This window comes from Streptopelia decaocto, assembly GCF_964273445.1.
Source record: "Streptopelia decaocto genome assembly, chromosome: 11".
NCBI lineage: Eukaryota > Metazoa > Chordata > Aves > Columbiformes > Columbidae > Streptopelia > Streptopelia decaocto.
Genome location: NC_138666.1, coordinates 759,963 through 786,735, shown reverse-complemented (window position 1 = coordinate 786,735; position 26,773 = coordinate 759,963). Strand labels below are relative to the sequence as shown.

Genomic DNA, 26,773 nt, shown 5'->3' with positions numbered 1-26,773 from the left:
AGCTGAATGTGGAAATACTGCAGGGTTAACAACCAGTGTTCTTTGTATGTCTGTGCTCTCTGGGTCTCTTTCTGCGAGGATTTCAATGCTTAACTTCCGACACTAAGAATTACGTTCTGCCAAATAAAGCAGGTGCATTTTGGCCTTTGCCATTCGTTTGCCAAACTCTGCAAAAAAACCAAAATCCCTCCAAGTTCAAAGGATGAGGCATTTCCAGAAACACCTCCAGGCGCCATCCACTCTGCAGCAAGGGCTAAAAACCCAATTAGCATGACACTCTTAAATGCTATAAACTCCAGCACCATCAAGAAGCAACCACATCATTAAAGCAATGGTTATGGATTCAAAACATGCTCTCTCCTGCCTCCATTTGCAGCAGAACTGTATTTCTTACCTGGGCAAATGTTTCCTTAGCAGAATTCCCTTAACATTTCTGATTTCTCAATATTTCAGAGACATGAAAACTACTTGAAGAACTCGGAAGTCTCAGGTTCTGCGCCAGTTTCCTGGCAGCCGTTCAGAACAGCACTGCACACATTATATAGTGAAGATGGTCCTTCCCACCCCAAAACCATGAGCCTGAGACACATTTAAAGTCATAGTCTACATTATATATATATATCTAATATATATATGTTGAGCTTCCAGACTTCGGCTTCCTACTGTAGCTTCCTTTCTTTGAATTTATTTTTGCTTTCAACCAAGAAACCGTCTTCATTTGCATATTAATATTAACTGAAGATCCAGGAATTTCAACAGTTATAGAAAAACGCAAAGCACTGATCTCATCTGTTTAATGGAACATTAAGAAGCGTCCTGTAATAAGTAATTCTCAGGATGGATGAAGAGATAACATCTCCTTCGACAAGATGCACACCAGACTGACATATCAACACGACGGATCTTCAAAACCTGACCAACTTGATATGACAATTGATATTTTAAAGTAAAGTGAGTTTAAAACCAACTGGTTTTGTTCTATACCAGGATTTTACTGCCTCACAAGCAACTCTCCATCTCTGTTTGCTGTTCTTTCACCCAGTTCTAGCACACAGCCGAAGCAGCCAGCCTTCTCACTTTAGTGGGTGTTGTTTGAGGCCACCTGCCCTATTAAAAGCACCAGAAACTCTTTGAGTTGATGTACTCTAATCAGTAGAGCCCATTTGATAACCTGTAACAATAACAAACTCCAGACCTCTTCTAAAAATATTAATCTAAATTCTGACATTACCTAATTCTCTCTAAAAACATGCAGTGATGTTCGAAAATATAATTACAAACACTAACTTTTTGTTTGAAGGAAAACACATCGGCTTTTGCAACCTCTATAGAAATGCTGACTACGAAGAATCTATAGAGACACAAGCAATTAAGATTTAATGACGACAAATACATGTTCCCAGACGAGTAGCCACAAACCGCATTACAAGTTAAATGACACGTTTATCTAAAGCAAGACAGTTAAATTCAAATTTGCAGAAACAGAACATTTGGTTAGGACAACAGCTTCAACATCTTACATATCAGAGGAACCACCCGCTGATCCGCTACTCACATCACATTACTGCTTACACAAAAGCAGTACGGTACTGAGTTGTTTTAACATTTCAAAACTAACAAACAAACCATACAAAACCAACAGACAAACCTCCCCACAATAAATACAATGGCACCCCTCTCCTAAATCCTAAAAACAACCAACAACAACAGGTTGCTTGTAAAATTTTCAGATCAGGATTTCACAGAATCCCAGAATGGACTGGGTTGGAAAAGCCCTCAGAGATCATCCAGTCCAACCCTTGGTCCAACTCCAGTCCATTGACAGATCATGGCACTAAGTGCCATGTCCAGTCTCAGTTTACAAACCTCCAGGGCCGGTGAGTCCAGCACCTCCCTGGGCAGCCATTCCAATCCTGACCACTCTCTCTGCACAGAATTGCTTTCTAATCTCCAGCCTCAATTTCCCCTGGCAGAGTTGAAGCCCATGGCCCCTTGTCCTATTGCTGATGCCTGGGAGAAGAGCCCAATCCCCACCTGGCTAGAACTGCCCTTCAGGTAGTTCTAGAGAGTGCTGAGCTCAGCTCTGAGCCTCCTCTTCTCCAGACTAAACAAGCCCAGCTCCCTCAGCCTCTCCCCATAGGGCTTGTGTTCAAGTCCCTTCCCCAGTCTTGTTGCTCTTCTCTGGACCCGCTCCAGCACTTCAATCTCTTTCCTGAACTGAGGGGCCAGAACTGAACACAACACTCCAGGTGTGGCCTCCCCAATGCAGAGCACAGGGGAAGGGTCACTGCCCTTGTCCTGCTGACCACGCTGTTTGGATACAGGACAGGACACCACTGGCCTTCTTGGCCACCTGGGCACAATGTTGGCTCCTGTTGAGCTTCCTGTCCATTAGTCCCCCAGGTCCCTTTGCAGCTACTCAGCAAAGATCAGAACAACGTTCCTCATGAATCTGCCTTTGCAAGTGCCCAAAACAAAACCTTGCACATAAATACCGGATGTGTGAGAAATCGGACTCCTAAGAAAACATACTGACAATTAACTGCTATATGTAATTTGGGATTTAATCTAAAAAGGAATTTCAGGTCACAAAGACAAAACTTGAAGAATTTAAGTTTTCTGCTTTCTTCTAGACATATAACGGAGATGAGCGAATAGAAGAGCCTGGAACTACCTCAACATGCAGCAAGTTCTCAGCTGCTCCTAAAACATATTGAAATTAAGCACCAGCAATACCTAAGTCTTCAACCTAAAGATTTCTACCTTTAGGTAGAAGGACGGGATTGCCCTGTTGACAAGAGTCCAGGTCCGAAGCCCGGCACAGCACAAACTCCATCTCAAAAGCAACTTTCCATCGTCCAACTCCAATGGGATGCACCACGTATTGGAAGTGTCACTTCCCAAAGTTATTTTGGAAAGAAAATCCCGCCTGGGACCCCGATCCTACTGCACTTCAATATAATGGTCTGCACATTATCCCCACAAGATCAGAAAGTTTCTCTTTGCACAAAATAACTACATCCCATCAAGTCTGATCTAGAGTAACGATGTCTACATGAAGCACTTGAATTTGAGGCTTTCACGGAGGAATATCTAGGTAAGTTAACATGGTGAAAATTAGTTTGTGTATAAATTCAACATTTTGTAACATTTACACCTCTTTGGCCTAAAACAGAAAAGACATTCCAAGCAACTCCTCCCAGTCAGGCACAATCATGTTTTGCGAAATAAAACGCATTATGCCCAAGCGGAGGGAGGGCGGTGAGGAGCACACGCTTCTGTTCACACCGACCACTTCAGCCACACTTGCTTTCAAACTCAAAGCCAAGTGTTGGTTCATCCACCAGGAGCAGAACAAACTGCACTGAACTACTGGCTTAGGGACGCATTGAAGTGTTCTCAAAGCCTCGGTTTCAACATAGATAGAATCCTCATTTAGTCACTTCTGGTTATTAAATATTACCTGTCCTAAACCTCCTCTCAAGTCTGAATTACACAAACCATCTTTCACTCCGGGTTTCAAGCGCTGTATCATCCAATGCCCTGGCAGCTGCACAGTTGCTGCCTCATATTCTCACGGCAGTTGCACTAAAATACGAAGGAGAGTGTCACGATTTTTGGTGACTCCTACAATTTCTTCTAGTGTCAAAGACATAAATCTCATCAACGTGGGGTAGCTTCAGTGACGTATGGGATGGCGTTATGAACACAAGGCTGACTCCATGGAGAGCTCTAAACGATGACTGTTGCTGACGTTCACTGTATGAATTCAAGGACTGACACAAGCTGACGCTCCCCCGGGTGTTTTTATACAGATAAATAAATATAAAAGAAATAATTGGAAATGAAATCATTAAGAGACAATTCGATTAACTATTCTTCCAGAGCCATTCGCTATATGAAATAGAAAATCATCATCGCTACGCGCAACTGCACAAATGCCCGCTAATCAACAGGAAGAAAAGGTCCAAATAAATACAAATCCCATTATTTGCATCTACTTGGAAATATTTGGGAATATTTCCAGGTTCCATTTTAAATACTTGGTTGTTTCCAACAGACTGAGTGAAAATTAAACAAAAATATTTTTTTAAGTGTCCTGCTCTCATACGCTCCCAAGTGACACGTTGGGCTAAAAATACAGCAGGGTAGAAGCATATTATTAGTACAAAATAAACCACATCTTGCAGATTACACCATTCTATACATGTCTCTGTAATACGAACTTTACCTACAGAGCCACCTGTCCCTTGGGCTCCCTTTTATCAACACAGCTGTTTCTCACGGACACTTTCCACTGCAGAAGTACAAAGGCAACTCTTCATAGCCCATTTCTCCTGGATTTACCACAAATTGTGTCCCGCCCCAAACGTTTGGCCCTCTTGGGAAGCGCTGAGCTGGCTGCTCCCACCTTCCGCAACCTGCAAACCCAGCACTAATTTTAACAGTGTGTAATTTTAACAGCGTAAATACCTAAGTGCTAATTTTAACATTGCAAATACCTCTCTCGCTGGACTGAGATGTCTAATACAGTTCCTTTTTGCTCTTTGCTTTAATATTAAAATGTTTCTTCCTGTAGTATCAGGAGTTGTGCTCTGAACCTACTTTTCCTTTATTTTATCAGAAGGCTTGAAGAGCAGAATGACACTGTTTAATTCAGCAATCGCATTAGACCTTTTAAGTACATTTTAGACACAGCTACCATTCAGTGCAAAGAAATACTTTAAAAATACAACTTGTCAAATTCCTATAAAGAAGTGAGAGTGGCAAAGACCCAAAGGCTCAGCGCTCCGGGCCAAGAGCAAGTTCAGGTACCACAGGAGTATCAACTAATTCAGTGCTGGACTCAGAAAAACCCAGCACAGAGGAGGCAGGTGGAAAAGATGCACATTATATAAATGGAAAGCATTCATAAATATGTTGTAAAAGCTCTTCCTTTTAATGTAAACCGGACATGGACACACGCACGGCCATGAGAGTTCACTTGCTGTAAGCCAAGGGTTCAGAGCAAACGGAGCTCAATCCCCTCGAGCGAACGCTGATGTGCAGGCCAAACCCAATCTCCTGATATTAGAGTTTCCACAGACATCATGGTGATTTTAGAAAACTCAATGAGGTAAGAGAAGATTTAATTTTCAGAAGGGAAATACTGAGTGAGGGAAAAACAGCAATGTAAAGCGGAAAGACCATCAATAAACAGATTTCCAGAGACAAATTACAGAAGTTTCTACTATGCGTAAAACTCTTCTTCTAATGAATACCACTGTTTGTACAAATGCAGGTTGTATTTCCTCCCCCAGGATTTACCCTCTGAAAGAGGGGGCACCATTCAGACTTCCAAGTTGCCTTGTTTTAAAGGAACAGATAATGAGTGTCTGTTTGTCGTCCTCCAAAGCAGCCCAGAACCGTTCTAGCTGTACAGCTGTTAAAACCTGATGCTTTTTCCACATTGGCTTAGTTATGGAATGTTTCACAACATCAAACCAGTTTAGATAGATAAATCACTATTGTCTGTATACATGGGGAACAAGAACAGACTTAATGAAGTTGATAAGTTACTAAAGCCCCAAGAGCCTTAGAGTAAGTGCAGTCTTGAAAGGCACAACAAAAGAGCCCCTAAACCTTTCTAATTTCAAAGCTCTTCAAGTAGACATTTATTTCAAGTACAACAAAACAACCAGATTGAATTCTGAGCTGGCAGAGCACGCACAGCACAGCTAAAGAACCTCTTTAAATACAATAACTAAAGCCATGCTCAGTCTTTTATTAAAGAAAAAGGTGAAAGATTCACGTACACCAGCGCAGGAAGACATAACAACATATACAAATCATAATTCCATACCTATGATACGAAACAGATCCACTGTACTTCTCAATTACCCACCTGGCAGGCTGAAATCACTCACGTTTCAAGCCATAATTCAGCACTGCATAATAAGAACATCGCTATTTGCAAAGCTTTTAAAAACACAGCCCTTAAAGCAGCATTCAAAGGGAGAAAAGGTTGATAAATCAGCGTCCTAGCGACTACGTTAGAAGTTTCCTTGTTAGTAAAGCATGCAAAAGACACAAACCTTCTCCGTCGGCCCCGTCGGCGCGGTCCGGCTTGGCGTCCTTGTGCTGTCCCTCCGCCACCTTCACGGCCACGGCCCGGCAGATGGCGCCCAGGCGGCGGTCCAGGGAGCGCACCCCGGCCTCCCGCGTGTACCTGCGCGCCGCGGGAGACACACAGTGCTGAGTCGGCCCAAAGAACAGTGCCTGCCTGAACAGCACCACCAGGGAACAGGTGCCCTGACAGAAAGGATTGGGCAACGACTTGGAGGAGGCCTGAGGAAGAATTGTGCTGCACAGGTCTCTCCAACCCGGGGGCTCCCTGTAACAATGGCTGCTGTGTGGGCTTCACCTGCTGCCTCAGCCAAACGTGCCCCCACCTCCTCAAAGGAATTGTGTTCTACAGGTCTCTCCAACCTGGGGACAAGAGCTGCTGTCTAGAAGATGGATTTTCACCTGCTGCTTCAGCCAAACCTGCCCTCCACCTCCTCCCTGTTATTAAGGCCAATGAAGAAGAGCATGTGCAGAGGCTCGCCAAGAGTCCTGAGGTCACCCAATGGACCAGAAAGAGAGCCCTGGTCACGCAGGTGTGGACGGGTCCTGGCAAGCAAAGCGGGGATTCTTCGAGCCTGCGCAGTTAAGCCTGGATTGTGAAACAAAGGCTGAGATTGGCCTCAACTCATGGGGGTGAAGAAGCATAAAAGATGGTTCCTGACTGGACATTGTGGAGATCTCCCCATCAAAGGATCCCAGATCACGGCGGAGGACCAGCAGGACTCTGCTTACGGGACCTGAGACCACAGGGACTCGGTTGGTGGTAGCCAATTCTTTTTCCCCCCTTTCCTTTTCCTTTTTCTCTATCACGTGCCGCTCTACGGGTAAAATAATAAAGTAACACTGTTTGACTGAATTATAACCCCTTGGCATTTTGGTCGCCTTAATTTTGCGCTTCGAGATCAAGGTAAATGAACCATCACGAGTCCATCACTGAATGGACCGTGACAATAGCCAAATAAAATGAGGTCTGCAAGGCACTGAGACCTCGGGATACTCAAACAGGAAGGAAACGTCATGTGCTTTTACCCAAATAATTGTGGTTTGCTGATAAAACCGTAAAGAAAGGCGAACGACTGAGCGGCGTCAAACCGCAGGGAAATGCTCAACAACGCTCCAGGAGCACTGAGCTCTTCTCACATGCGTAAAAATTCAAAGGAATAATCATTCTAAACCTCCAAATCTAGTTCACTGGAAGCTGATGAACTGACTGTAAAAGAATATTTTCTTTTAGACTATGAATTAAAAAGAAACACCAGACAGTCACACTCATTAAATGCCAAAATGCTGTTCCTGGTCTAAAATACTTCTACTCATTGAATAGAATTTTTTCCATTGGAAGTGAGCGACTTTCTAAGTCCAAGAGATGTTCTGATCAATATCTTTACTTTCACACCCAAGAAAAAAAAGTAGTTTTAATAAATACAAGCTATTTAAAAAAAAAAAATTTGATTTTTTTTAATCTAATTCCCATTTTTAGACAAACGTGGCCCATCAAGTAATGTAATTTCCTTTTTTTTCTATGAAAATCACAGCAATAAAACTTCACTCTTTAAAATAAAGTTGTCTGCTAAGACCACGGCTTCACACACTGAGTGAGCGCTGTGGAAATCACATTATAGCTCCAAGCGTTGGTGTTTCTCAGAGCGCTTTGCCAGCTGTGCCAACCCAACCCATGGTGAGACCCCCGAGAGCCAGAGCACGGGATCCTCGGGAGAGAACTATGGTTTGGGGTATCAGAGCTGCACAGAGCTCAGGAAAGAGCAATTCTGTACGTTATCGAGCGCTGAACTCCTGAAGCTATCAAGGACAATAGATCTTAAGAAATTATTTGCGTTATCACTTTATAAATTATTTACTAGTTATCCCAAAAAATAAATTATTTAAAGCAATGAATAACAGATTTACCTGGTAATTATGTCCAGAGTGGTTACTTGTGGAATCTGTATTTGCTGTGGAGTCAGGCCGTGCTGTTCAAGCTGTTTAGGAATCAAGTGTCTATGTGCAATTTCAATTTTTTCTTCTTGTGTGTATCCTACAAAAGGAAAAGTGTATGTTTACTAATCATTTTGCTTTTACACTACAACATAATCACATTTCTTACCATTTATAACTGTAACTGATCAAATTTAACAAAAAAACCCAGATATAATTTAAAAGGCTGTTGGTATGACACTTGGCGGTTATCCATAACTTCATGTGAACAAGAATAGAATTTTAGTGTTTCAAAGACTCCTTTCTTCATTGGAATCTCAAAGAGATGCATCAGCCAACAGCCAGTTAGAATACGAACACACCAATATGGTTACAGAACGTACCCGTGTATCTCCAGATACCTGACCTGAATTTTCCTAAGCGCAATGCTGAATTTCATTCTCACGACAGAGGCGTCCTGATGAGTCTCCTCTAGATTCTGGCCACTCAGGCTGGATTCCCGGCACTCACCGTAAGGAACCGCTTTTCAGCTCAGGAAAGGACACCCCAATGCCACTGAAGGACTTGCAACAGCCACTTGAATGAAAATGGTTGTGTTACCTGGAACTTGAATGATTTCCATCCTGTCCAGCAGAGCCGGCGGGATTGTAGCCGTAGTGTTGGCTGTAGCGATGAAAAGCACTTGGGACAGGTCAAAGGCCACATTTAAGTAGTGATCGGTGAAACTGTGATTTTGTTCCGGATCCAAGACCTTAACAAGAGCGAACACAGAATTGGTACAGTTCCTCAATTAGAAGTAAATAAAACATGCACATTCTTATTATATTTCATTTGGATCTCTCAAATCTGACTTTACATTCATTAAATGTTATGAATACCACTAAAGCCTGACCCTCAACATCCTGAGTACTCTGTAAGTATTAATACTTAACTAATTCTATTATTACTACTAGAAGCTCTTATTGCCCGAGACACCCCACGCAAGTCTTGACTCTCGGGGAGCCCTGGCTTTCCTAACACCACCTCTGCATTTTTCCTTTCTTCCCCCTAAATTTTGTGATTAGACAAAAATCAAACAAGCACTGAAGAATAACACCACAGTCTGACCAGCCTCAAGTTCACTGCACAACTATGACTTAAACGCAATAACACTGTTGTCTTCCTATTGCTTTTAGTACTACTTAATGTGTGCTAACACAACACCTGCATATATTTAAGCTATTACTCGAATAAGCTGTTTTTCCGCATTGGGTGATGAATATTCAATGTATGTGGATCATGTACTAAGCTGCTGTCTTGTAGTTTTTTTAACAGTGCTGAAGACTGAAAGCTCATTGCACGTAGCAATGAACACACTTGGCTTCTGCATCACCACCTACGAACCACCTTCATCCCACCCCCTACAGCACCGCCACACTTCTCCTTCCCAAATTACCAGTGTTGCACCGACATCAATAACTCTCACGTTACAAATAATGGGACCTATGCATCTCCTGAGAAAAAACACACTGCTGTCAAAATAATGTATCTGCCTGTACCCAAATGAATGCACCCCTTGTCTTAGCAGCTTGAATTATAGCCAGGAACAGTGTTGATTGCTCTAAAAAAAAATGAATTTGAGCACTTCTTAGTTGCTTATGAAAGAAACAATTCTGAATTCTCATTACTCTTCAATTCTGTGCAGTCTTTGAGAAGTTAAAAACCTTTAGAACAGAGATATGATCACAAGAAACTAGTAAAACACTTCTCAAAATGCCATAAACACAGCAAAACTTCTCTTACAAACAGAACTTTTTCTGACTTTATTTTGAAGTGCTGCACACATTGAACACTAATACCTGGAAATGTATTGTGATTGTAATAAAATGCAAATGATATGTTCCCCTTAATACATACCGAATCATACGCCTAAATCCCACCACCCACTGCATTCAGAGTCTACTCTTCCCACTTTTTCAAAACTGATTTAAACAGTAAATCCTAATTCAACTTACCTCTTTTTTTAACACCGATAACACAGTACTTCCACAAAATTCCAGTCTATTGGCTGAAGCATTTGCAACCGCTTCCAAAGAAAAAAAGATATCCTGACAGACCAAGTTGTTTTTCTAGAAACATTGATCTACATGCATCTTTATCTATTTCTCCTTCTAGTCTGCAACTAGAAACCCTTACGAATCCTACTAAGTGCTAAGCTGGTGATTATGATATTATTTGCAAAATATTGATGCTGTACTCATGTGGAAACCACACTATCCAATAAAGGTAAAGGAAACTGTCATCAAAACCAGCTCGGATTCACAGAACCCCAGAATGTGAGGGGTTGAAGGGCCCTGGAAAGCTCATCCAGTGCAATCCCCCCATGGAGCAGGAACACCCAGATGAGGTTACACAGGATTCTATCTAAAAATGTGAATTATCTGAGATTTTCTGTAAGGGCTAGAATTTATCTGGACTAAGAATTCGTTGTCTTGGTAACTATTTCTTGGAAGAAGACATAAAACAATATCATGCCTGTGCACTGCAAACAGATTTTCCAAAGCCAATGGAACTGTTTTCAGCTAGGTATCGTGCTAAAGTTCAAGTTCAAAAGTCTTCAAAGCCATTAAATGAATACAAAAATATGAAGTACAAAAATAACATTCAGTGAACAAAACATCTTGGTTCATTTATGGCTGACAGCTCACATGCACACAAAGGCTTCTCTGTACCAGCCTTTTATTACTACAAAATCCAGAAGAAGTTCCATGCACATTTAATTGCCTGCTCTGCTCCTGCTCTAATTGCCCTGCATACAAATACTATCAGGCACTTGGATGCATTTCTGTTTTCTCCTGTTTTGAACAGAGGTCATCCAAATTTAGACTAAGCCACCCCCTTGTTGACGAGCGCTGCCTGGGAAGAGGAAGACGTCCTGTTTTGCTTAAGCAACAACTCTGCAGAAGCACTGGAAGGGAACACGTATCCGGCAATTACAAACCATCCAGCTTTGCTTTCAAGCTCACAGGCAATTTTCTTCTTGAATATCCCCCATTGCAGACAGCCAGGGAGAACTAACACCCCTACACACCGCCAAAACGACCTGCCTTTATACCTAATGCCGGCACTTACCAAAGGAAAAGCAGCGGTCTGAAAAACAAACGTTCCAGTTGGGTGACGCTGTTGTGTGTTCTACACATTGAGATGGACTCGCCAACAGTGTGTTAATGACCCACCAAAGGCAGATGAACATCAGAAGAGGCAAAGCACCTGCCTCGGGATGCTCAGAGCAATCACAGTCCCAGGGCAGCAGCCCCAACACCGGCAACAGAGCAATTACTCCTCCAGATGCAATTAATGGTCAATTAGCAATGAGTGACGCGCAGCCCAGGATGGCTGGAAGCCAACCTGAGCAGCCTGGTGCAATAACCCATGGCCGGAGCCAAGGGGAATATCACCTACAATGTGGTTTTAAAATCCCCAAACCAGAAACCTCCCAAAGCAGCAACAAAGTATCAAAAATTCAAACATAATTAATTTTTTTTAAAAATAATTTCATTTGCACTCACACACTTGACATGATAGAAGGACAACAGAAATGCTTGATTCTCTACTGCAAGCCAAGGAATGAAAAAATAAACGACAAGAAACAGCAAAGGTTTCATGAAATCAACAATATTTGTGTACAGATCTGGATTAATGACTGGAACACTCCCAAAAAAGCTATTCTCTTCCAAGAAATGCCATTCCTTCATTACTGATTGGGACTGCCGAGCAAACAGCCGCCAACAAAATGTGACTGCCAGGTCTTTTTTATCCACGCACTGCCTAGATTTCAGCCAGCTTCGCTCCATATCTACAGGAGAAATGACAGAAGTAGTATCGGCAAACTCACAAACAGAGCTCATTACCATTAACAGCAAGGAGTAAATAAAATCCTGCAAGTGGAAAGTACAAAGAAAATGCCTTTGAGTGTTTGTTACGCTCCCCTGCTTGTTCTCCTTGCACTTAGAGACTTTTCATGCACCCTGGGAACGTGTACGATGTCCCACTTGAGAAATACAGAGGTAAAGGACCATAACTGTCATTTTTAAAAGCTGAAGAAGTGAAGCCATGGTATCTGCTAGCACGTTTACATTATTACTGGTTCATGTTAACATGCAAAGATCAAAACAGAGCTCTCAACCCATCACCTGTTCACACGCCGGTTTTCAAAGAACTAGTTGGCCTTGTCAAAACAGTCATTTTAACACTGTCTAACCAGGAAGAAACTAATGACATTTGTAGAATGTCAACTGACGTTTCATTTGCAGGAAGTCATGCAGCATACAGATGAGCTCATGACACCTTAATTTAAGCAGCCTTTTTCATATTCAAGCACTGTCAGTCAAAAAGAGTCATTAGAATGACTCTGTAGGCAAATATTAGCAGAACCACTTTCATCCCACCTACAGAAGTCACTGTACCTTATGTCTGACAACTGAGACACTTCTAGGATTATGCCCTAAATCATTTCAGTGAAAGCGAGCCAATAAAATTGGATAAATATCTCTTACTAGCCCAACTCCTTTAGACTGAAGCAGGTAAAGAACCACAGAAGCAGCTCGGCTGAAACAGTCTCGGGTGGCAGCCCCGACAACCAGAGGGAACAGAACCCAGTGGCGAGGCTGTAAAATAACAGCGGTATGAGGCATTTCTAGATGTGCACAACAGCAGAAGCATTAAGTACACTAGTGCTCGAGCGTTCCAGCTGTGCCGCCAGCTCTCCGGTCCCCACGGTGCCGCGCAGGACGAGGGACACGGACTCTGCTCCGCGGGGCAAGGACAAGGCGCCCAGGCCCTGGGAGACGTTCCTGCCTCTCCACACACCGCTGGAATGAAACCGCTCAGTGCGCAGGCCAGGGAAGAAGGAATTGTACTGGGATATCATCCTGAATCACACTCCAGGGACAATGAAGGCAGAAAGACGGTTCTGGCAGCTCTCTACTACACAAAGCCTGCAAGGCACCAGTCTCCATCATCTTCATCGTCACTCAAATCTGAGCCTCCTGAAATCCCAACAGCCCACTTAACCAACAACATCTGGGCTCCCAGTCTAAGAAGGACAAGGAATTACTGGAGGCAGTCCAGCGATGGGCTACAAAGATGCAGAGGGCTCTGGAGCATCTTTGTGATGAGGAAAGACTGAGAGAGCTGGGGCTGTTGAGCTGGAGAAGAGAAGCTGAGAGGGATGTGATCAATGGATCAATATCTCAGGGTGGGTGTCAGAGGATGGACCAGACTCTGTTCAGTGGTGCCCAACGCCAGGGTGAGGGGCAACAGGCACAGACTGGAACACAGGAGGCTCCATCTGAACATGAGCAGCAACTTGTTTGCTGTGAGGTGCCAGAGCCTGGCCCAGGCTGCCCAGAGCGGGTGTGGAGTCTCCTTCTCTGAGACATTCAAACCGCCTGGACCCACCTGTGTGATCTGCTCTGTGACCCTGTGTGAGCAGGGCTGGGCTGGGGATCTACAGAGGGCCTGAAACCCCAGCCAGGCTGGGACTCTGGGATCTCAGCAGCTGATGGGTTTACAAAATATTCCAACAGTATCATCCTTACTTGTGTCTCCAGGATTTCACTGGTGTCTTTAAGCAAGTAAATTTTAACAACTCTAAACATTTTGTGATAAAATAACTACACCATGCACTTCAAAATTAGATTCATTTATACCTTGGTCTGAGTCCCAGAATTCTAGAAAAACTACACTTAATAGCTGATTTTCACAGAAAGCAAATACTCACCACGACATAATCAGTCAAGGAGTGGGGATCTGTTACTTAAATGAAATACTTAAGTTCAGAAAGGCAATGCAACACTAATTAAAGAAATGCTGCTAATAGAACATGCAACTAGTCCACATTACACGCTAGGTAAAACCCTTAGTTCCAATATAAGCTTGTACCATCAAAAGCTTCAAAATATATTGAAATTGTTCCATGAAAGAAAGGGAAAACTTGACAAATTCCAGCTACTGCCTGGCTGCTCTACAATACTTTCTTACAGCGTTTGGATATTGAAAATCAACAACTTGAAGTCCTCCAAATAAGTAATGTTTAAGACTTGAACAGTCTTTAAATGTACCAAATCACACAAATACATCCTGGCGTTTAAGTAAAGATCTCCGAGATTAAAGCCACCTCACTTAGCAAGCTCTGTAACCGTGTGCGTTGTGCGCAACGGGCAGAACCTACCATGTCAAAACACAAACCCCGCCACTGTCATGCTCCCTTTTGTCCAGTGTTTTATCTATGAATTCCCAAGGAAGCGGCGCGTGCAGCGTCGAGCCCTCACCTCCAGCAGGGCTGCCGCGGGGTCCCCCTGCAAGCTCTTCCCCAGCTTATCCACCTCGTCCAGCAGGAACACGGGGTTGTTCACCCCCACGGTCTTCAGCCCGTTGATGATCCTGCCGGGCATGCTGCCCACGTACGTGCGCCTGCAGGGACACACGGAGCACAGGTACAAACGTCACAAACAAAACACAGAGGAGAAGGCAACAATACGCAGGGTTGTAACAATTCCTGCTTTTTTGCTAAACTTCCTGGAACTAGTTGGTAAAAATATTGAATATGCATCCGAACTAATATAAGCAACTATATCAGCAGATGAAACTCCCAGTTCCATGGTGGTCTGGAAAGATAAACACATGTATTAAGCTGTATCCAAATGCTATGGCTTGTGGGTATTTTACATGATGCAGTACAAGCATCCTTGCACTATATGAATATACAGAATCAGATCTGGGAACCTCATTAATACCAACATTTTAATGATGATGATACTGGGCTTTTGTCATCAAAACAGGGTCCACACAACAAGTTACAAATTGTGGCAAAGTTCCAAATATGCTGAACTGTAAATGTGCCCTCTATATAAAGCACACTTTAATTAATACTCACAAATATTAACTCTATTATGCCATTTCAACTTGACATAAAAAAAACTGAAACAGTGCAAAGGAATAAACAAAGTTAGGAGTCTGAATTCATCTGGCAAAGGTAGTAAAAACTTCCTTCACAATGCACAGAGCAACTACATTTTCCATGCACATATATCCCTTGTCTGCTGCCTTTATCACAGTCTTTTCTTCTTGTGCCATAACTAAATCAAATACTATAATTAAGAGTATGAAATGCTGGTCACTCAAGAAGAAATACGTGAAGTGCTGAATTACAGAGCCTGGCCCTCCCAAAGCAGATGTGCAAACAGGCCCGTGCCCCGGGATCTGCTTTAACACAGCCCGGAACAAACACCACGACACTTACAAACCAAAAATACCACAAAGTAGTTTCAAAAGATACTAGAGAGGACTTTAACTAAAACCAAGAGCCCTCACACCACACAGCAATGGTGTTAGTGCCCTGGAATATCTGACCGCTGAGAGAACGAGTTGCAGTTACCGTATTTCATTCTAGATCTGAGCAAAAAGGGAGTTTTAAAGATGATCTAAAGAGCAAGAAATGCAACAGAATTCCAGTTTGCCTGTTGCTGCCCTCACGAGCAAGTTGATGAAGCTGGAAACAGGCTTCTAAAGCAAACAATAGGAAAAACATTCTACCAGGGACAGAAAATCTCCTTTTTAAAGTATTTTTAACGTACCCTGTCCAAAGCAAGCCTTGGGTCACGAGCTGCCGCACAGAACACGTCAACAGAAACCACAGCCTGAGCGACATGGATCCAACGCTACAAAAAGGATGAAGTGGTTCCCCACACAGCCCCAAGAGCTTTTCAAGAAACTCGAAGGTCAAAATTAAGGGAACTATCGTTGGAAACATGGAGCAGTTCCGCAAACACTCAGTCTGCACAGAACTGGTGTTAACAGAAGAGAAGAGCCCTCGGCAGCTCTAGACATGGTAAATCTAAACAACTAACTCCAGATAGATGATTAATGGATGCACTAAATTTCAAATAAAGCATGTTTAAATTTATTCACGTAAATTGATCAGGTATAACAGAATCTATACATTTTAGTCTCAGTCTGTGACACATCTTCATTTATTAGAGAAGGACCAATGTCTGTTTTGCTACACTATTAATCAAAGACTCAACGTCTCCAAGGCAAGGAAAGAATGCTGATGTAAATGTCATATGGAGGATGACGAAAAACAATAATGTAGTATTTTACCTTGAAAATACAGACTTAGGTAGCCTTTTTTCCTTTCTAAATGGTTATTATGGAACACACCTCAACACAGGAGTCCCTGGTAAGGCATACCCTGCAAATATTTACATACAAAACCACTAGAACACATTAAGATTAAAAGCCATTTATCTATCTGGCCATCTGTAACCTGTGAAACTCAATACTGCAGTTTGTGAATGGCAGCCCCGCAATGTGATGTTAGGCTTTATTTTCATTATTTTAGCCAGGGTTGAAAGGAGGAAAAGCAGTGTAAGACAGAGTGCTTCCCACGGGGGAGAGCAGAGTTTCATCACGAGCTCACAGCACCAGAAACAAATGGCACAGGTACCGCTTTCCTTTCCAAAAACAGAAAGTCACACACACACGTGACAGCGAAGATCATATAGTTCCTGTATAAAACAAAATATCAGTACTGAGGAGACCTTAAATGCATTGAGCTGCTTGGAAAAAAGTCCTAAGTTCTCCTTCAGAACTTGCTGGGTTGGGGGGTTTTGTTTGTTTGGGATTTTGGTTGGATTTGTTGTAGGGTTTGTTAGGTTGATGGGGTTTTCTGGGTGTTGGTTGGTTGAAGTTGTTGTGGTTTGTTGTCATTTTTTTGGGTTTGGTTTTGTGTTTTTCTTTTTGAAATACAAGTTAACAATAAATGTGACCCTGAAGAGCAGCTGCCAACTTCATGTACACTGTGATTAAGGTACAAAAGACGTACCCATCATTAACCAACTGACATGAGATCAGTGCTTTCTGAGCACCTGCAGAACAAGGGGATATTATTCAAGTTTTAGATCCTTCTGCACGACAGGAGGGAGACAGAAGATGAAGTTATATTTAACTAATAATTAATAGATGTATTGTAAGTAAGAAACGAAACAATCATAACTAACATCATCGATTATTTCTTAGTATAGATGTATGTCACAATTTCCAAAAACTGTAATGCATATGTAATAATTACATGTATATAAGCAACGCAAGAGCATCCAGTCGCTGGAGCACTGACGGAGGATGATCCCCAGTGCTGAGAAAATAAAGAATGATGCTTAACAGTAGAACTGACTCTGCTGTGAAGGTTATTTCTCCAGTTCAGCCCAGCACACTTTACCACACGGCAGAGCACACGGTCCACCCGAAACGGCAAAACCCAGCGCTCCCCGGGCCCCGGTCCCTCAGCCCCCTCCCCGCCCTGCCGCACGCTTTCCATTTGCTGTCACTTTGCCCTGCCGCCTGGGCTTGCTGCAGCGCGCAGCCTGCACCTTGCGCTCACAACTGCGCGCAAGGGAAACCGAAACACAGTTTCCTCTTTGACGTTCTAGTGCATTTTTCTTTTAATGTTTAGTACATTAGTAGGGACACACAGGATCGCAAGTCTGCAATGCTATGGAATCCTGAGCTTAAGCCTGAAAGCCTAATAAGAAGCCATAAGGAGAAAAAGAATGGCTTCTAGCAAGGAATATTAGAAAATGGGCCTAATGAACAGCAAACCTCAGAGAACAGCAGCCTGTGTCTCCTCCACTTGCACACCAGCTCTGCAATTTCACTCCATGCAACAGCTGGTTTCGATTTTACCCACAAAAAGCTTGCCAAGGGGCTCACACTAACTGCCCTCAGGTTTGTTTTTCAACTCCACACCTGTTTGTTAAGGAGTAACCACACGATACTCTTGCTAACTGTGGGTAGAATTTTCCTTTGCTGATGAAAAAATAAACTGTCTTATCAAATACTTCCCATCAGCTAATTGCAAGGAAAATTTTCAAAATAGAACTTAGAATGGTTAGCTTCTAACATGCACTGATAATTTAATAACGCCCTCAAAAATACTACAGCGACGGCCACCAACACCTGGGTCAGAGGTGACGACAGGGTCCTGCTCTCCTGGAAAGGGACTTCGCTCTGTAATGCTGAGGATTCCACAGCCTCTAGTGGTCTCAGTTCAAACAGCAACATGGTGTTGAATCATTTTAAATTGCTTTTGGGATCCATACCATAAGCAATCCGAAACATCAGAATTCTTATTAAACAGTGATTAACAACGAAGTTTCTGAATTACAGCAATAGTGAAGGAGGAGGACGGAGGTTTGCTTCGTTTCCATCAGTGTATGTAAATGGGTAAAAGACGAGCTGCGGCCAAGGTCTACAGACAATGAGACGAGCGCAGAGCTGCTGCACGGGGAAAAAGGTGCATTAAAACAACGTTTCTGCAAACGCCCAGTGCTGCTGGGCACGTCAACCAAACCCACACGGGTAAGAACCTCAGACACGAGCCCCTCAAGCTACAAACTCCAGGTAAGCGTTAAACACTCTGAAAAACTAAAATCCTGAAAATTTGCCTCTGAATGTGCACAGGAATAAATGCACGTTGCTCATTTTATCAAGAGTGCCAAATTAAAGGGTTATGAAACAACTCTGAATTTTCAAGTTGTCATCAGGTACAAAATCACCAGTTTGTTGCTTTTACATCTCTAATGTTCTGTTCTAAGAAGTGATCGATATTATATTATGCACTAGCTCCCTAGAAATGCATTATATTCAGATTTGTAGAAGTTTGTGCCTGTGTTCAGCACAAGATTTCCCAGCAAGTGTCCACCTGGGACTGGGAGCTTCCACCACCATGACCGCAGAATCACAGAATGGACTGGGTTGGAAAAGCCCTCAGAGATCATCAAGTCCAGCCCTTGGTCCAACTCCAGTCCGTTTACTAGATCATGGCACTAAGTGCCATGGCCAATCTCAGTTTACAAACCTCCAGGGCCGGTGAGTCCAGCACCTCCCTGGGCAGCCATTCCAATCCTGACCACTCTCTCTGCACAGAATTGCTTTCTCATCTCCAGCCTCCATTTCCCCTGGCAGAGTTGCAGCCCATGGCCCCTTGTCCTATTGCTGATGCCTGGGAGAAGAGCCCAATCCCCCCCTGGCTAGAACTGCCCTTCAGGTAGTTCTAGAGAGTGCTGAGCTCAGCTCTAAGCCTCCTCTTCTCCAGACTAAACAAGCCCAGCTCCCTCAGCCTCTCCCCATAGGGCTTGTGTTCCAGTCCCTTCCCCAGTCTTGTTGCTCTTCTCTGGACCCGCTCCAGCACTTCAATCTCTTTCCTAAACTGTGATGTACTCACACACAAAAAATTAACTGCTACACAGCACCGAAGAAATAACTGATAGCTTTGCTTCACAATAACTTACGTACTGCTTTAAGGAGAAATCTGATTCATTAATGTCACAAAAAAAACCACAACAAGGTTTTACAGGTTTTCAGAATACCAATAAATTCATTATTCCAAGTTTCCTACACTGCATGCAATAAGCATAAAAATATGTTTAATGGAACCAAAAATGCAGCACTAATGTTTGGCAGTTACTTCTTTACCCATTCATTGTGCTTCCAGCTGCAAGGAATGCGAAACAGACCAATACGAACAAATGGTTTAAGAGACTAAGGAGTAGATAAAGAGATGCGCCCTCAAAATAAATGCTAAGGAAATTCACTCAAAAAATCTCCTTCGAAATCTTCCAGCTTGAGTGTCCTTGTAAAAACTTCCTTTTGAAATGGGAAAATAGTACAGTAACAAGTTTGATATAGTAAGTAACTCAGTTGTTATCCTCTAGCAACTTCTAAACCTCACCCTCAGCTCTTCCTCCTGTCCTAGCAACACAAAGTGTACAGTACTGCATTGCTGCTCATAGCCTACTTTGCCTAACTACATCATTACACACCTCTTAAAAAGCAGAAAAATCAGATCTACCATTTAAGTTTCCATGAGACTTTCTGCTGAATTTTACTTCAAAAAATGACTGAGGATGAAATTCTGTTCTTCATCGTGACAATAAAGGGCAGCAGCAGAAGGAAAGAATAAAGGCCACATCGCACCGAACATTCATTCCTGTTACTAAAATTCTCTCCTGAATAACATCATTGAATGCCAAGAAAAATCAATTACTATCAGTGTTTGAAACAAGCAAAATTTATCTGTATTAGTTAAACAATCATAATAATCAATACATTCTGCAACAAACGAAAGAACACAGTGCAATCAGAATAGGAAGAAGTAGTTACCTGTGGCCTCGAATATCAGACTGATCGCAGACCCCTCCGAGAGCGATCCTGTGGAATTCTCGTCCCAAAGTCTTGGCAACTGATCTCCCAACACTAGTTTTACCAACTCCTGGGGGCCCCACAAAACAAAGAATGGGGCCCTTGAGGTTGTTTTTAAGCTGCCGGACAGCCAAGTACTCCAAAACTCTCTTCTTCAGCTTCTCCATAGCATAATGGTCATTATCCAACAGAATTCGAGCTGCACGGATTTCTAGGCGATCTATCAACAGAAGAGGTATCAGTACGTTTCCTTTTAAAAACAGAAACCATACATTCTACAATACATACAAACACATTCATCAATGAAATCCCCTGACACACATACATTTCAGATGATGTTTTCCTAAAACAAAGGTATTATAATTCTCCCTCAATCAGGAAATTAACATAAGATAGATCGAAAGTACTGAGAATGAGATTTTAAAAGGCCTCACCTTGTCACTGTGTCATGCATTGAAATCTGGTTCAAACGAACTTAAAATCTATTCTAGAACAGCAATTTGGTGATACGCAAATTTTTCTGCATTTGCTTTCTCACCGAAATAAGTGATCCCGTAAGGTCTTCTCAAAGAACAACCTCATCCCCCTGTCTTCATCATCTACTTTCAACAGGAGTCTGTAACTATTGGAGAGCAAGAGCCTTGAAGAGCGGATTCACTTGCAGTGATTTGGCACTGTGCAAAATACCCTGTGACACTAGAACTGGAAAAGACAGACAAACACCTCTGCTGGTGTGCTACGTTACATTTCTTTTAAAATCAGATTGTTTTTAATGCTATTCTAAAGCCTCACTCGCCAGCAGCTGCTGGAAGGAATGAAACCCTTTCCTGCAGCAGTGAACCTTGTGGAAAGTCAACTTGCCCACTTCATCTACTTGTGTTGGGCAGCAGCAAAAATCACGTTTGATTTTCTACGCTCTCCATTTACACTTACTGTTCCCATAGCATCTGCTTACAACTTCCGAAAACCGCGGTACAAAGCTGACACGATACTCAGTTTTTTTATTGTACCAGAAGTTGTAATTATTAAAATGAACTACAATTGTGATTTCTCATCTTTTTTTTCCTTATCAGACTTAAGACACACCAGAACTCTCTTCAGGAATACGAATGCCTCAGAAAGGTACAAGAGCTTTTCTGTCCGACATATAGGAACTAATTGGCTGCTCTTTTCTTCATTACTTTAGGTTCACGCTAGCACAGATTCCAAGTAACAACACCTGTATTCTTCTGCGCAGGTACTCCTAAGACTTTTTAAATTCACATGCTTAGATGCACAACCGGACTACAGTCTACAGATGTTACTTTAAGCCAGGCAGACTGTAAAACTGCAGTAACACATCATTGCCATTTTTATGATCAGACAATGAGGCAAACATTTGCAAGACAGAACTGAATGTGGAGTGTTTACCGGATGGCTACTTGGCCTGAAACGTCTGCGCAACAGACAATCAACAGTAACAGAAGCGTTTACCTTTTGTACTCTTATTCCATGGCAATTCTACCATCAGTTCCAGGTAATTTCTTGTCAAAGCATATTCTGGCATTGACTGGGGCATCTTCTTTAATCTGGAAATACATGCATCGAGCTCGTAAGGAATTAATGGTGAAGTAAGGCTCTCCTGCACCACAACATAGATATTGGGCAAACCTGAGGTCACCAGCAAACCCTCACACCTTCTGACAACCAGAATACTGAAAATACAAGTTGCTATTCCATCAATCTTTGCGTAATAGGTTATTATAGGATTAAAAAAAAAGGAGGGAAAAAAAGAGGCAGTTCCCTATGCTCACATTTCATAGACAATGCATGAAATACTGTACAGGCGTCCTCACTGAAGAAGAGGTTGTTAACAATCATATAACCATGGATAGTAAGTTATCCCCTCACCAGAGAAAAGGAGTGGAAAAAAAGACTTAAAATGACGTCAGTTTGTTCATTAATTATTCACAAGTGCAGTTTTAGTTGTGTTGTTTGTTTAGGTTTTTTTGACATCTTAATAAGATGGGGGCTTAGAGTTTACAGTTTAATGCTACGTTACTGTATCAACCGCATTCTTTGTCATCACCTTGGGTGTTGCAAAAAGATGAAATGATGACATTTACAGGCAAAAACCGGCACTCCACTGAATTTAAAAAATAATCTCCAAAACACAACCAACACAAACAACTCACCAAATCAGAAAAAGTTAATGCCAGGATTTGGTTTAAAAAATAAAATAAGAAAAGAAACCACCATTTGAAAGTCTCTTACCTCTTTATTTCCTTCAGACAAACTTTAAGGGCTTGTTCTGACATACTGGATGCTCTGATCTTTTTTTCCAGCATGACAACATCATCCTGATCTTCCTCCTCCTCATCCTCTGTAGTGCTTGGGATGTGATTGATTCTTCTGTTAGGACGAATAGCTACAACCTACCAAATGGAAAAGAGAGACAGTGAATAGTATCGGGTTTGGGGTTTTAAATAAGGTGTGAATTTGGGGGTTGAGTGGCAGCCATTCGAGGGGCTGGGAGAGCCTCCTTCACAGAATAATTCAGAATCATTATTTCCAGTGAATAATTTCACAAAGTGTTATTGGTACTACTTAAAGAAGTTACAGTCCTAAGTTTACTCTATGTATTTCCTAAGTGTATTTATCATCTACCCTTAACCAGCAGAGACCAGAACAGCCTATTTAATCGCACCTTTATATTTATTTAAGATCTTCAAAGGTCCATACCCTTTTATCGTCGTCCTGTTTGGGCTTTCTTGTTTTCTGCAGCAGCTTCAGGCCTTCAATCTGTCTAACGAGCAACGGTATCGTCATCTTGAACCGCTCTTCCAGCCGAACAGCATCTAAAATCTAAGAGCAAGGAGTCAAGCCCCCAACGAGTTCACGCTGACGGATCATCAGACTACGGGAGGGGAACATGCAGGTTCCGCTACTGCCTTCGGACCGGAGTTATAGAATAAATGGTTCAGGAAAAAAGGCACCAAGAGAAGCCCGGAGAACACAGCACACAAAATGCAGCCTCAAGGGTCTGGGTGCCAAAACTACAAAACACTCCAAAATTGAAAAAAGTCTTTTATACTGTCTGGTTTTAAAGCACATTCTTATTTTAGGCGTATTTTCTGTGGCAAACATCTACCACCATTCTGTTTTTCAGCTAGTGCTGCTCAGGAAAGAGCGAGCCCTCTGACACAGTCACAGCACAGCCAACCCAGGAAATAATCACCTGGTGCCTGAAGTGTTGGGTTTGTTGCTGTTTGGGTTTGTTTCGTTGTTTCGTTTCATTTTGCTTGTCTTTGAGAATTTTATACACTACTCCATTTCCATGTTTAATGATGTTGATATGTGGAAAAGGGTAAAATTCAGCTCAAAACTTCTGAACACAGCAAGCAAACACAGAAATGGGACTAGGAAGCATCGAGCCATAAGCATCATTTTTGCATAAAGTTATTTTGACATACGACGCAAATTTAACCAGTGTCTCAGTGTTTAAAAAACTCCGCATTTCAAGACGTTTTTAAAAAGACTTAAAAACCCTGATTCTAAGCTGTTGGTATTAAGAGCTGCATAGTAATCTGTCAGCTGTGACGAGTAAGCAAGACTTCAACTCAATTTGAAGAAAGATTCATCATCCTGACCATGGGAAGGAAAAGTCCATGTTGTATTTCTCACTGTTTTATAAAATTAACCATTTCCAGTGCTAATTAGACTGATTTATCTATTAGGTGAGTTCAGAGATAGAGCTAAATAAACACTTCTAAAAACAGCAAAGAAACCTTTTTATAAGTATTCATGCTCAGTCGTACCACAAATCTCCCGGCACAACATGATCACGGTACAGCCTCAAGTGTAAGCAATTTCAAAATTATTCAAAAGTGATTAACCATAAAAAAAAACAGCAAACACCTACATCCCCTTAGAAAAGTTTATAGAAGATAATACCTGAAGCTTCTCCTGGTTGGACGTACGGATGATAGAAGTCAGGATATCTGGCAAAGCTTCCCTGGGCAGACTGTCCAAAAGGTGTCTCAGCTTCGCGACTGCAGGAACCGACATATCCAGCATCTCAACCAGCTGCAAGGAGCACACAATGAACAGCTGTGTTGCTATTGCAATTGTTTGAGTACCTGACCCGCAGAGGATTGCATGTTTCAGTGCAAAACACGCCCAGGTACTTTAACAAGAAAGCTACTGAGATACATGTTTAAGAAGTCCACAGAAGCAGCACTAACTCAGCAGCAGGCAATCAAGACTCTGGGCCTTCTGCTTGCTCGAGAAGTTCAGAAGCATCTTCATTGTTTGCAGCACTTTTCTCAATGCCTGCATCTCCCCAGTTAAAAACTTTCCCAGTTAACACTATGATGACTCTTCTTCTATACATCCTTTAAACTCAAATTTCTTATACCTGGGCACATCGGTTTATAATCAAGGCTGTAGAAGGGTGTTTTTCATTTAATAATTAAAAAAAACCCACAAAGCGAACCTCACAAAACATCGATCTATTGTATGTATCATTAATTCTGGGAAAAAAATATTCGAAAGTACTCCTTTAACTGGAGCGTGTTTCTAGTATTGTCACGTATGACAGCACTACCATGCACAGCTAGACTCATCCTGCACTGAGGAACTCCACACACACACCTTAAGCTATAACAATAGTCACTGAAATATATAACAACTACAGAGAGAAAAGGGCAGATAGGAAGCAAACAAAACCGCTATAAATATATTGACATACCACACGCAGGATTAAAACAATTTACCTGCACCGCGTACTTGTAGCATTGTTCCGACAGCTCTCCCAGCCCCTCCTCGGGCTTTTGCTGGTTAGTGAACTGCTCCAGCCGGTCCAGCTGCTCGACCTCGGCCACGGGGTAGGGCCTCTCCTTCAGCAGCTGCAGGATCTGGAAGCGGCACAGCCCCGTCACCAGCAGCGTGTAGTGCGGCTTGGGCCAGTTGCTGCCCACCACCTGCACGGCCAGCGCAGCCGTGCCGATCCTGCAACACAGAACGGCCGCCCGTCACCCGTCACACTCCACGGAACAGCTCCGGTACCGCTCATCAAGAAGCAACCAAGGTAAGGGCTGCAGAAACCTCCTGGCTCAGAGTTACTTATCATGGAAAGCAACGGAGTTATACAATCTCGTTTGTAGCACAGGTTACAAAACAAAACCCTAAAATCTGAATGTGAATAACTGAAACACTAACTATAATAGGATAATACAATACAGTCACCCGATTTAGAAACACATGTACTTTTTTCACAGAATCCCAGAATGTCAGGGGTTGGCAGGGCCCTGGAAAGCTCATCCAGGTCAATCCCCCCATGGAGCAGGAACACCCAGGTGAGGTTACACAGGAAGGTGTCCAGGCGGGTTGGAATGTCTGCACAGAAGGAGACTCCACAACCCCCCTGGGCAGCCTGGGCCAGGCTCTGCCACCCTCACCCCAACAAGTTGCTTCTCACCTTTCAGTGGAACCTCCTGTGTTCCAGTTTGCACCCATTGCCCCTTGTCCTGTCACTGGTTGTCACCAGAAGAGCCTGGCTCCATCCTCCTGACACTCCCCCTTTCCATCTTGATCCCCAGGAATGAGTCCCCCCTCAGTGTCCTCTTGTCCAGCTCCAGAGCCCCAGCTCCCTCAGCCTTTCCTCACACGGGAGATGCTCCACTCCCTGCAGCATCTTGGTGGCTGCGCTGGACTCTCTGCAGCAGTTCCCTGTCCTGCTGGAACTGAGGGGCCACAGCTGGACACAAGATTCCAGGTGTGGTCTCCCCAGGGCAGAGCAGAGGGGCAGGAGAACCTCTCTGACCTACTGACCACCCCCTTCTAACCCACCCCAGGTCCCATTGGCTTCCTGGCCACCAGGGCCCAGTGCTGGCTCATGGTCACCCTGCTGTCCCCAGGACCCCCAGCTCCCTTTCCCCTACACTGCTCTCCAACAGCTCGTTCCCCAATTTACACTGGAACCTGGGGCTGTTCCTGGGTTGTTCTCTCCCAGTCCCGCCAGCTCCGCTGCAGCGAGAGAAGTTTCGTGAAGGGAGAAGCGCTTCTCCCCGGCCCCGCGGTGACAAGATGGCAGCGGGCAGGGACAGGGCAGGAAAGGACAGGGCAGGGACCAGGACAGGACGGGGCGGGGCAGGGACTGGGCAGGGCAGGACACGGGCAGCGCGGAGCCGCTCGGCCGCACCTGTGCAGCGCGGGCAGGTCGTCGCAGTCGGAGGTCGGGTCGCTGGTGTTGGGGATGACGCCGATGATCGTGCTGCGCAGCGACGTGCCCTTGAGCAGCCGGCTGCGCACCAGCTGCATGTTGCGCGGCGAGTCCACGCTGGTGCGCATGGTGGAGCCGGGCAGCAGGACGCCCTCCTGGGTGAGCAGCAGCGGCAGCCGGCTGGGGATCTGGATGGCGCTGCCCGCCGCCATGGCCGCTCCGCTCCGCTCCGCCCCGCCCGGCCCGGCCCGCCCGCTACGGGCGCCCGCAAGGGACAGGCGGCGCCGCCTC

The 26,773-nt window shown here is 43.5% G+C and overlaps 1 protein-coding gene across 1 annotated transcript in view; it reads right to left on the bottom strand.

Annotated features, from left to right (window-relative positions):
- The window catches only part of LONP2 (lon peptidase 2, peroxisomal), a 38,255-nt gene extending 11,511 nt beyond the window's left edge, over positions 1-26,744 (bottom strand). The window contains exons 1-11 of the mRNA XM_082062841.1: positions 26,462-26,744; positions 25,035-25,269; positions 24,214-24,345; positions 23,002-23,124; positions 22,534-22,694; positions 21,754-21,848; positions 20,242-20,500; positions 14,352-14,493; positions 8,641-8,791; positions 8,014-8,140; positions 6,075-6,208 (exon numbers count right to left, since the gene is read on the bottom strand). Coding sequence (XP_081918967.1) covers positions 6,075-6,208; positions 8,014-8,140; positions 8,641-8,791; positions 14,352-14,493; positions 20,242-20,500; positions 21,754-21,848; positions 22,534-22,694; positions 23,002-23,124; positions 24,214-24,345; positions 25,035-25,269; positions 26,462-26,694 — 1,792 coding nt within the window. The 5' untranslated portion in view covers positions 26,695-26,744. The remainder of the gene's footprint in view (positions 1-6,074; positions 6,209-8,013; positions 8,141-8,640; positions 8,792-14,351; positions 14,494-20,241; positions 20,501-21,753; positions 21,849-22,533; positions 22,695-23,001; positions 23,125-24,213; positions 24,346-25,034; positions 25,270-26,461) is intronic.
- Positions 26,745-26,773: the final 29 nt, after the last annotated feature.